The 12,315-nt window shown below is 38.0% G+C and overlaps 1 protein-coding gene across 21 annotated transcripts in view; it reads right to left on the reverse strand.

The window, feature by feature from the left end:
- The window catches only part of MDGA1 (MAM domain containing glycosylphosphatidylinositol anchor 1), a 337,350-nt gene that overhangs the window by 104,899 nt on the left and 220,136 nt on the right, over positions 1-12,315 (reverse strand). For 20 of the 21 annotated variants that reach the window (XR_015796952.1, XR_015796953.1, XR_003084348.2 and 17 more), the window contains 2 exons: positions 7,203-7,380; positions 6,025-6,048 (listed from right to left, as the gene is read on the reverse strand). Coding sequence is in view for 15 of the 21 variants with exons in the window: in XM_088145366.1 (XP_088001492.1) it covers positions 6,025-6,048; positions 7,203-7,380 (202 nt within the window). In the remaining 6 variants the exon portion in view is untranslated. Of the gene's footprint in view, positions 1-907; positions 5,423-6,024; positions 6,049-7,202; positions 7,381-12,315 lie in introns of those variants that run through there. The other variant, XM_025164698.2, reaches the window with a different exon arrangement.

The raw sequence follows: 12,315 nt of genomic DNA on the forward strand, positions 1-12,315 counted from the left end.
CTGGAAGAAGCAGAGGAGTGTCGGTCTTTTTATCTTTTGCTGTAGTGCCCCAAGTTACTATTTTTATCCTGTTATTTTAAGTTTCTTGTTTTGCTATTTTATAGTCTATTAATTTGTAAATTTATCATATTATTTTACTGACGATTTCTGAACTCTGTTGGGAGGATGATTTACGGGCATTTGCACAACCACATTTGGCGTACCAGCTACAGTCAGTATGATTTCACAATTACCCATGCTCTTTTTATATCACACCTATACTATTGCAATACACTTTATGGAAGGGGGGGGGGTTGTTCTTGAAGACAATCCAGAATTTTAAAAGTTACAAAATGTGACAAGTTAGCCAGTAATTGATATAATAATGCCGATCTAATTTAAAACAACAACAACAACAACCCATATTGCTGGCCAACTGTATTCAAGGTCTTATCTATCTAAGGGATTTCCTGTCTTGTTACGAACCTGCCACATTATTAAATCTGCAGGAGAAGGGGGATACCTTCTTACAGAGTCTGGCTTTTCTGGCAGACCAGAAACAGCTTTATCTGATGACCTCCTCAAAAATGCTCCTTTGGAGCTGTGATTGGTTCCCACTGTCTCTGACTCTAGAAAGTGTGTCTTCTAAAAATATTGCTTCAGCATTTTCCTTAAAAAAACCCCTTCAATACTGTATGATATTTTTTTTTCTGAATTCTCAGACAACACCTCCATAATTCTCAGGAAGTTGGTACAAGAATACTTCAAAGAAATAAACCCAATGGTCTAAGGCAGTGTTGTCCAAACTTGGCCACTTTAAGGTGAGTGGACTTCAACTCCCAGAATTCCCCAGCCAGCAGGGCTGGCTGGGGAATTCTGGGAGTTGAAGTCCACTTACCTTAAAGTGGCCAAGTTTGGACAACACTGGCCTAAGGTGTCATAATCTGAAAGGAGCAATAACGGTTTGCAAATTTCTTTACATACACTCCACTCCACCAATCCAGGACCGGATGAAAATCTAACTTTATAATCAAAAATAAGGTGATGGAGAGGGATGGAAGCTGATCTTAGATGGGCTGGATAAAGAAAGATAACCCAATGAGAAGACAGCCTTGAATGAAAGGATCAGAGCCTTGAAAAAAATGTACAAAGCAAGCAAACAAATGCAAAGTCTTTAAAAAACTGGTGTCCTGGTCGTGAGGTTAGTATTTTTCTCCTGGTCTCAAGTAGTCTCATACTCACTGGTGCTTGTAACCTATGAAAGGGAGCGGGGGGGGGGCAGAATCTCTTTATTTATATTGAGGAGCTGTGGAAAGATGGGAAGCTTTGGGGAGAAGAGCTTCTATGTATATTGAATTTTCTTGCATTAGATTATATGTGAGTGTCAAGGCTTTTTTGGAATACTGAGCAGACCATTGTTCCTTTCCTCTTTCTCAGTCTGTTTTTGGCCTCCTTCATTTCAACCTGTGCACAGATTCCACATCCATTTCTGTAAAGCTAGAATAGGGCTTAGTTTTAAACTCAATATAATGTGTATGCACTGTGTGCTCATTCAGCTTTGCTGTGGGCTGGATGTGAAGGACCAACTTACAGCAATTTCTTGATTAGAACTGAAGGGCAGCCCCTGGTGAAGCTCTGCTGAGCGCTTGCACTGGGAAGATCTCATGAAAACTCAGCTGGCTGGTGAACTCCTGCCAGTGAAGTGAACACAGCAGCCAAAGGGAGCTTGGCTGGCCACTTAACTGCTAATTAACCCTGACTAAGTGCTCTCTACGTGGTCCATTCATTTCTAATTAGCATCCTAATCCAAATTAGCCACAGTTTATAATGCTGTGTGCTGGGGACTGCCCAGCATCTGGAACTGAAGAAGCAGCAGAACATGCACACAGAAGATCTGAGACTAGCAAATCACAAAAACAATTTCTGTCTTATTTGATCTGTTTTAGGTCCAGATCTGAGAGGCAGGGACAGAACTGAGCTGTTTAACAATTCTTCCAAGGCATTATTGGAGTGAGGATGATTGAACTCCAACTGCAGTCAAATCAGGAATGGAGGTAAACACTCAGAATTAAATGTAGTTCTGTTACGATCACCCTAATTCCCATATCATCACAATGTGTCTGGGAAGTAACACTCCCTCAACTAGCTTTCACAATTTATTTGGTCAGATGATGTTTTAAAATCCATTGTCTAGCACTGCATGGCAGGCAAGCCATAATAATGCAGGAAGACCTTATCAATCAAAGAGAAAGTAGATGATGAAATAATTATATTATTTGCAAGTCTGTAAATTAATCAGCATTATGTGTCCCTAAAATCAGGCTGCCATAGGAATTAATCATCTAATCTTTGCCTTTCACTCTGAACCATGGAAATTCCCATCTGAGGTTTACTTGGGCAGCCATGTGCGATGGTCCTTCTGCCCTTTTAAGCCAACTGCTCAGTCTCTCTCCCAACAACTTCTTACAAACAGCAGTTGGATAATTTAGTACAGGAGTAAGTTGACATAATTAGCAAAATTTCTGTCCCCAGCTGAGAGCATCAAGAGTTCCATTTTGACTGCAAAATTACTTTCTATTCATCATGGACCTTATATATGTTGTTTTTAAACAGATATGGTGGCAAGAGATGTCTTCACAATACCAGGAAGATCAGTGATAGATCCAAAGATGGTTGCTTTCACATAGTACTTTCTTCTTATTTCAAGCAATTGTCCAATGGATATCTCCCAGATGTTATAACTCCAGAGGACAGGCCATGGGTCCTGTCAGCCCCACTATATAGATCAGACCAAGAAATCAACTTCATAGGAAGGCCAAAACTACTTTTATTAAGATTGGCTATAGTAACAGAATCTTGCAAGTCTGATTGTGCTTTACCTCCTCCCCCTCTTATATTCATGTGAACTAGGAGTGTGTCTGTCACTTTCACATTCCTTCTGCTTCTTTTGGACTTAAGACATGTTGTTCCCCTCATTGTTTTGGTAACATACATCACTTATCTTTGTCAAGGCCAGCATCTTTACTCTCTTCAGGTCCTAATGTCTAGTGGGAACAATCCCCATGCACTGAAAGGGAAAGCAGCTTATGCACATTCCTCTTGAGCTGAGGAATGACCAAAGGGATATTTATCTATTATCCACCCTCCAATTTCTTTCCTCAGATTTGCATTCTCCTGAGGTTAGACTTCAAAATCATGGTACTGGTTTTGGGAGGAAGATATGAATCTGCCTTCTTACAAATCAGAATGATAAGAAGAGTCATAGTGTTTGACTGCAGGGCATAAATTGCTGAAGAGCTGGAATTTTTTTTACACATTGTGTTGTATCCTGTGGCTGGTTGGTGGGCTGGAGGTTGAAAATCTACCTTCTTCCTGGGAAGTTTGCTTTTGCAAGAAGTTATTTTAAACTTCATTTTAGTCAACACACTAAAATGAAAATGAACAAAAAGCCACTAAATTTTGAATATTGTTTATTTGCATCATTATTGCTGTTATCATCTCTTAATAGTATTATTATTAGTACTCCATTCAATGGGCAATTATATCTTGGGGGCCCTTAACAACAGCAGTGTCTGCAGCAAACCATGATGATGCCAAAATGACAATGCGCACACAGTGAGGTCATCATGCCAATGCTGCCATTGATACTTGGGTCCTGACATCTGATTCAACTACTTAAGTCACAGCATTTGCATGATGAGGTCATCTGCATGTTTTGTCATTTTGTCACAGTATACCAAACTATGACTCAGTAGGAATGGCTTTATAATCAGTGCCAAGCAGGTCCTTCAAAAACCTTCAGTGTCTACCAGGAGTTCCTCAGGATACAAATGTAACAAACAGTCCTTTAAGAGGAACATTTCACTTTAGGGAAAAAGACCAAAACCAACCAACCAAACAAAAAATTCTGACAGTTTTATAAGCTTAGAGAGATTGAAATGTGTGAATGGATGGGCCTTTGCCAAGTCAATTAAGAAAAGAAAGGGTTTTAAAAGAACAAGACAAAGGCACATGTGGACAAAATGTTTGCTGTAATGGAAGACAGTTTAGGTATATGTTTTCAGGGAAGGTGGTTTTTAGAAAGACATGGTGGAAATGAACAGATGGAAAGAGGGAAGAAAATGCTTCTAATGTTCCAAGGTAGAATCATTTCTCTGTACTATGTCTCACAGAACCCAGGGAAGCATTATGCTAACTTTTTTTTAACCAGTTCCCAAAAGGGATTCAGTACTGTAGAAGTCAACCATACTAATGGGAAATGCAGCAGCATTCACATTGTGGGAATTGAGAAACTGAAGCATGTTGAAAGGGAAAAGTTTTCACTTTGATGCAGGCCACTCTGTGGTAGTAGAGTCCAAGGCCTTGGGTTCAAATCTTGGCATGAACTACCTTCTTTTGCTTACTTAAGAGAATTTGGAGGATTTTTTTAGATGTCACTAAAAACCCTTGGATAGCCAAGAATATGATGTGCTTAGTTCAGTATGTGGATGGATGGATGGATAGACAGATATTAAAAGAAGTATTTTATAACATTTTAAAGAAGACTGAGGAACCCGCAGCAAAACAGAAGTGTGTATTGTTTTTTTAATCATTCATACATAATTTTTATACATAAAATAATATTCAAAGTCACCACTCTATAACAGGGGCTATTCTGTATCCACCATTATTTCTCTAGCCTGCTTTCTACTTGTCTAAATAAAGAGTTAACATTATTTGTAGAGCACAGTTCTACAGCCAAACTCAACACAGTTTCCTGAACTGTCCCAAATAATAATTTTCCATTAGAATCATCCTGTTCATTCAAAACACTGGGGACATGGCATTTTGAAGATAATGAGAGTTTATAGTTCAAGGCAAATCAATACACACATTATGAATAGAGTGAAATTCTAGCATTAAGTACCAGAGCAAATGTTGGCTTTCCTGGATGATAGGTAGATCTGCAAATAACTACACATACACAACAACAGCAGTACCACCAACACCAACTTTCTTGTCCTTCTGTGATTCAATCTGGGATTTTTTGCATGCAAACCATGAACTCTACAACTGAAACAAGGTCCTCATTCATGGCAGAAGGTAAGCCTAACTAGGATATTGGGACACTGACCCTTCTGTCCTTATTGGTCTTTATGCAGCTGTATATGTATTTTCAGGTAAGTACACTAAAGGCTGCAGCTTTCATAGGTATTGCCTTTGTGTTCTGAGTCAGAGCCTTGGATCAAATTCAAATAATTCTGCATAGCATCCTCCTCTTAGATTAACTATATTCATATACACTGGCACAACTTCTAAACAGAGAGGGTACAAATAAATGCTTTGTTTGTAGGAGATCCCAAGCATCTGCAATTAAAAGGATTCAGCAGCAGGTGATGGCATTCTGGAAATGTGTTGCCAATATGATTAGACAACAATGGGTTTGATGGATGAAGAGTGTAACCTGAGAAAAGATAAAGCTACCATTATCTGGGCTGTAGCCGTCTCAACAATCATTAGATGGCAGCAAGGGACACAGAAAACTAGAAAACTCTGACTTTTTGCTGCCATCTAATGGTCATCTGGCAGTTTCTTATGATCAAGTAGATCAAATTGTCTTTACTGGGTCTTCACTACTTTCCTGCTACTTTTTGTTTAAAGATGCTAATCTTACCTCTAAGCCTTAAACAGCTTAGGCACTGCATACATCATAGATCATATCTTCCTTTATGTCCGGCTGTATTCTCTTGATCAGCTGATCCTTTGCTAGTAAACACTTCATTTATTAGACAAATTTAGAGGCATTCCTACCTGAATAAAATTCCTTGGAAATGTAAAGCATATAAAAGTGGTATTAATCCAGAAAACAAATAGTGGTTTGGTAAAAGTGAAGGATTATTCTAGGTGTTTTAAATTTATTTTAGTACATGTGGTAAGCCAGGATTTTCAGTATATTTCATTTTCAAAGTATGTTTTTCTTTGAAGAAAAGAAAAGATTCCACCTCAATTCAGAGAAGATAGACTTACATAAAAATATAGAGAAAGCATGAGAGAATAATCACTTACCTACTGGGTTGGGGTAGCTGATTGCTGAGAAAGGAAATAGAAATATATATATATAATACTTTTAGGTTTATATTAACACATTTAAAGATGAAACAAAAAAAACCAAATGCCTAAATTATTTCCAGAAAGTACTCATATCCTTTTGTTCCTGGGCAGATTCAAAATTGGGATTGAATGCAGAGATCTATAATCTTTAAAATTGCCCAAACAGACATTGGCACAAGAAATTCTGCTCTTAGAAATGAGAAAAATATTTTTAATTTATTATATTTATTTATTTTTCATTCATCCATCCACTAACCAAGCAACTCTGGGTGATTTATATAGAATTAAAAACCTCAAAGAATTCCATTCATTCATGGAACCTGGTAGAAATTAAGATAATTTGAAAGAATGGAAGCCAATATTTGGAAAAGTTGTACCTTCTGTCATATCATTAGACTAAATCTTATATGAAAAGAAGTTTGGGGAGAGAATTAAATCTGTGATATAGCTTCTGTAGGAAAAAGCTCCATGTCTAATAGCAAATGTGAATCCTTAAAGACTTTGATGCCCTTTGTCTTCCCATTAAAGTGCTATATAGTATACTTGTATACAAATATGTCCAGCTTTATATTCCATATCAACAAATCAGTAAAATGTATGATAGAAAACGTTTGATATTCTTTGGGGACTGAAGTCAAGGCTCACAAACTCTTCAGGACCTTGTATCTTTCTAAGTAGAAGACAGTTACCTAAGCTGCTATTTGGTCATTGAACTATGTACTGTTTATGCATTTTCCACTGAAAAATGATTCTTGGATACAAATGATCACATAACCTAATTGTTGGGAGTAAATTGATGACATACATTGTACATAAACTGCTGTGGTGATGGTGGTGATCTAACACTGAGACCAGTTTATACGGAAGACAGCCTGGGAAGCACATATATGATGATTCAAGCTCTAATCAGCTTGATCTCCTCTGAATGTGATGAGATATAACTCTTACAATTCCCCACCAGGAAATTTTGAGATTTGTAATTCAATATATATGGGAAGGACCACACTGGAGAAGGTTGCTCTGAATGATGCAGGTCTACTAAGATTTTGTCAAGAGAAATACACCTCCTTCAGCAAATCTCTGCCTTTGGGGCTTCAAAAACTATCAAGTAAAGGAGAGAAAGAGACACTCACGTTCTATATAGCGGATGATGCGAGAAGCCATGTCCCCCATCCCAAACCGGGTTATGGGTGTCAAGCGAACTTCATAGCTTTGAGGCACCTTCAAGTCAGTCAGGAGGTATTCCTGTAACATGCCCTTTTCCATCTTCCTCACAGAAATGGATTTAGGGGGCAAGTCCCTGTGATTCAGCTGTGATTCAGAGACATAAGGCAGGACTGAGTTAGGCAGAGTAGACAGTTCTGGAATCTGAAGATTAAAGGACTTTTATGAGCTTCGTATTCCAAGTGTTCCTTCTCTTCTCTTCTTGTCAATTAGGAGTTGTTATTCATAGTAAAAGCTGCTGGTACTTGGCATATTCCTGCATATGCTTGACCTAGTGCTAAGTTCTAAAATATGGAAAAGGATTTTGAGTCCTCAGAATTTCAGAAGTTATTAAATAAAATTAAAAAAATTAAAAAAATAGCAATTATTTTTAACTTCTGGAATAATAAAGACTCAACCTACTAATGGATTTGGGCTATAGTTTCCATGGACTAGAATATGAGAAGTTTGTAACTGATACAGTAAGTAATTTCATAAAATTACAGAGTAGATGTTCTACTTGCCACTGTTTTACATGCAAGCAAGAAGCTGGACTCAAACTTGGTTTGCCCAATATTCATGGTTTTTGTCACATGTACACTTTGCATTTGTAAATATATGTTTTTCAAAATTATGGTGTTTGAAGAAAGTCCATATCAAGACAACCGCAATTCCCAGTTTTCCTTGTGCACTTAAATGTACGTATATTTATAAGGACTCATCAGCTTTGGGACAAAAAACTGTGGTTTGCTCCTTCCTTCCCTCAACTCTGTCCCTATTTTAATTCAACCTGCAGTTGTGAATTACTCCTGAGAGATTTGGAATTAACTGGAGTTGCCACACTGGCTTGGTCCACCTACAGCACCATGTCATGCTTTCTTTTAGATGTGTTTTGTTGTAGAACCCATAGTGCCTCTGATTCACACATGGCGCTAAGCTAGGATTTACGAAGACAATGGCTGAGTTTGCCCATTCTATTAAGTCAAAATCACATGATATCTTAGCACAATTTGCCAATCAAGTTCTTGTCCTCAATATCTAGGGAGATGCAGTAAATAGAAATGCTTTCATTTATCAGTTTTATTCATTAAGCTGTGATGAAGCTAAAGGATGAGAAAAAGTCAGAAGCATACAGTGGTGGTGGTGAGGAGTCTCCTTCACTCTTTCTCATACCTGCATCTATCCTTATATCTGCCTCAGTAATCAGATGAGCCATTTCCTGCATAGACCAGATGTCTCATCTTGCTCCCCCAACTTTGCTGAAAATAAAATGAGGTCGAGGCACTATTTGATCAACATAAAAACAAAGAATCATGTGGTACCAATCTACCCACCCATCATTCTATTTCATTTTGTCTGTCAAATAGGCACCTTGGTCTTTGATATGTTAATTTTCAGATTCATACTTCTAGATTCATCAAACAATATTTCTAATATTCACCGCAAAACATTTGGGTTCTTATCCAGCAACATGTCACTGTATACAATGCATTTATGCCCCCAATCAACACATCTCTACCACAACCACAAGCATATTTTATATATTTACCCATAAATACATTCAACAACCAAGGGGATATGAAACATCCTTGTCTTACTCCCTGCCATTTTGAACCATTCACTAAGCACTCATGCTTTACTTGCATCATATACCACTCTTATCTCATTTAGCAACTGTCACTCCATAATTATGCAAAACATTTCCTAATTCAAGCTCATTCATTTTATCCTACGCTTTCCCTATATCAGTGTTTCTCAACCTTGACAGCTGTAAGATGTGTGGACTTCAACTCACAGAACATTGTGCCTTTTTCAAGTTGCTATTTGTCCTGTAGTCTAATAAGCAATTTGGAACTGCATGATCCTAACTGGAGAAATGGTTTGTGTGTATGAAATGAAAGGATCAGTACTATGTTGCCTATATTCAACAATCTTATTCTAACGTCCTTGCTCCACTCTGCATTAATACTTAAAAACTTCACAAGTAATGCTAATCTTTTACATCAATTCTAGTTTGCAATTCAGCTGTATAGTTCACAGATGGTGTTATTTCTCAAGATGATTAAACTCCAAGCTCCTATGTTTTCCTCCATGCATCTTCAAGCAGGTTGTACTCTTGTCTTTCTCTTCACTTGCTTGCCTCTGCTCTTTTAAACAGAGCTTAAGCAAGTCTCCCTTGATTGCATGACTGCGACTTCGGATAGAAGAACCAAATAAGGAAGAATTATCATGCTTCTGGAATCTTGCCAGGGTCCATTTTTAATGCAAAGGGGATTCACATGGCTTCCCTATAGCTCAGCCTTTCTATTTACAGAAGCTCTCTTACCAAGCAAAACACACTCAGGGGCAAAAAAGTTTTATAAACATTCACATGTGTCACTTTACTGTTTCCTGGAAACAACATAAGCTCTCATAAGAAAACCAAGGTGAATTCCAGCATCAAAGGAGGCTATTTTACAACATTAAACTAAGCATTTCGGATAGGGAGACAGATGTCCTAAGTTTAGGGACAACTGTTCCTTTATAGTTGGTATACTCAGCTGTGTGAAGTCCAATTCACACAGCATAATTTGCAGACATGGAATGACTGGTAATACTGATGACTCCTCTGTGTTTGCTCTGTTTGCAAATGTACAGAATAAGAGGTTTGTATAATTGCATTTTACTTTTCAGTAATTTTGTAATCTGCAAACTTGATTTTGTAAAACTGTAGTTCATGGTTTGTAGGGAAGGGAACTGCATGCATGATAGTCATATAATTCATCTAGGCATCTACCCACAGAAGCCACCTGGCCTTTAGATATCAGGTTTTAAAGATCAATCTTTATAGCATTTCCCCATATAGCACAAAACTTAGTTTGAAAATTTTCTTGCATGTTTATATATGTATATGTGAAAACAAATGCAGATGCAAAAAGGAACAGCACCATTACAATTAAAATTACATTACATTACATATTGTACATTAAAATGCTAGCTAATGTAAGGTAAGTGGGAAGCTGTTAACCCCAATTTACTGTGGTAGGCTTGTTTTCCAGAAGCCCTTCTTGCCTAGATTGTCTCTCCCAGTCTGCTCCTATCATGTCTTCAGGGAAACTTAATTCAGATTGGATATCAATACTGCCAAACAGGGTTATTTTTTAATTTTGGGAAAAACAAAACAAAACAAAACCCTATGCATCTCTAATGTCCCATGAAAAATATGATATGAACTATATCTTTTCTTTGTATCCTTAGTTACTCTCTATAAACTCTGAAAAGAGAACTACCATGTCACACAGTCATATAAAAGCAATGTACAACAGACTTATAAGATCAAACAGGTACATAAAGAAAAAATATACTTTCAACGTCTAATAAACTGAAATACAAACAAGCTTCTTAACTGTGCAGGTGGCCACTTTGTTCCTCCTTTTGTGAGGCGACAAACATACCAAGAAATCTTCTGGTTTCCAACTGGGAAACTATGATTAATAACTTCTGAACAAGCCACAGTGTTATACCATTTCAAATCATTCTGAAATGTTTAGCCTTAGTTCTTGGTTTGGGATCTATAATGAAAGATTTTCTCTTCCTGTTTGCTCACATGAAGACAGAAGGCAAGGGACTACCTACAACTGAAGCCCCACTGTATACTGGTCTTACAACATTTTTAAATAGACTTAAGAACAAAAACCTCTGTTTTTTTTCTGCCCCAAGCTGAGCATTAACTTTCCAGTTAGCTTCTTCTAACCATCAGGAACCTGAAGCCAAACAAAAGTTTAGGGTAGCTATAGACCCCTTTAATCCACAAGGAATCAGGGTGTGTTTCTTATTCAACAGACCACTGCTAATGCATTACAGTTGAAATTTGGCTCCTGCAAAATGTTTCTCCTGCATGATTGATGTTGGCATCTCTACACTGAAACAATAGCATTGAATCCCTCAATCTGGGAGATTTTTCTTCATACAGGGCTCCTGACATCATCTCCTACCATGCTCTCTTGTTATCTTTGTGCTGTTCTCTCACTCAGTCTCCTGAAACATCCTTTCTTTCATGATCACACCATCCCGGAACTGTGGTCCTATATGACTCTGGAGCAGTTAATAAAATACACAGCTCAGCAAGAACACTGGGGAAAATGCAGGCTGCCTTATTAGAGACTCTCAATCCTCAGCGGAGGAGCCTGTACAGGAAGCAGCAATATGTTCATTCATCACTGGGTACAGTTAGCTGCCAGCGGGGCTGAAGGAGCAGAGCATAGCTCTCAGTCTCTTCTCTTTGCCTCCTTCACCTCCTCCCACTTCAGCTGATGAAAATAAGACTGGGTGGGGAAACCACATCACTTCCCATATCCACCAGCAGCATGCTGCAGGCATCCCACGTGAAGATCTAGGGAAGAGGGAAATCAGGTAACCAAATGATTTGATGTACAGAGGTGAGGGCACTGAGCACCCATTACCCCAAAAGGGAAGCTGGAAAGGGCTTCATAGGAAGGAGCTTCGACTACTTTACCTGACTTCTTAGAACTGTAGTGGAAACTCTTCCTTCTTCTCAACTGCTTCCATAAAACAACCTTTATGAGCAATGTCAAATCCATACCCATCTCATGATATTCACAAACATTTGGGCCTACATTCTGTGTAGGGTAATACCCAGTGAACTCCCTGAGGCTTGCTTCTGAGCACACATGCTTGGAATTATACGTTTAAGTATCCTTGAATTTCTATCTTCACAAATGCTCCTTTTCTGGTAGCCACTTAACTTCTGCCTTGTAAAGTATTTCTGTTAAGAATGCTTTGTGAACTGAATACTTCCCAGCCTCATAAGTAAATGAGAAACTGCTTGTCTAGTAGATTCTTTTTTTTCAAATGTTTTGTCTCATTGTTGGGCTTCAATGATGACTGTGTGTATCTATGTATCGCTGTGCAGGTGGCCACTTGAAAGATATCACTTGGTGCTATCACTTGAAAGAAAATGTATTTAGAAAAGCTGTTGATTTTGTTGTTTTATTTTTTTTTGTCAGTTTTTAACTTGACATTTAATCCTATTGTATAGGGACT

Source organism: Python bivittatus, unplaced genomic scaffold (assembly GCF_059951505.1).
Source record: "Python bivittatus isolate LINGU-HERP-01145 unplaced genomic scaffold, Pbiv_v1 ctg000020_np1212, whole genome shotgun sequence".
Taxonomy (NCBI): Eukaryota; Metazoa; Chordata; class Lepidosauria; order Squamata; family Pythonidae; genus Python; species Python bivittatus.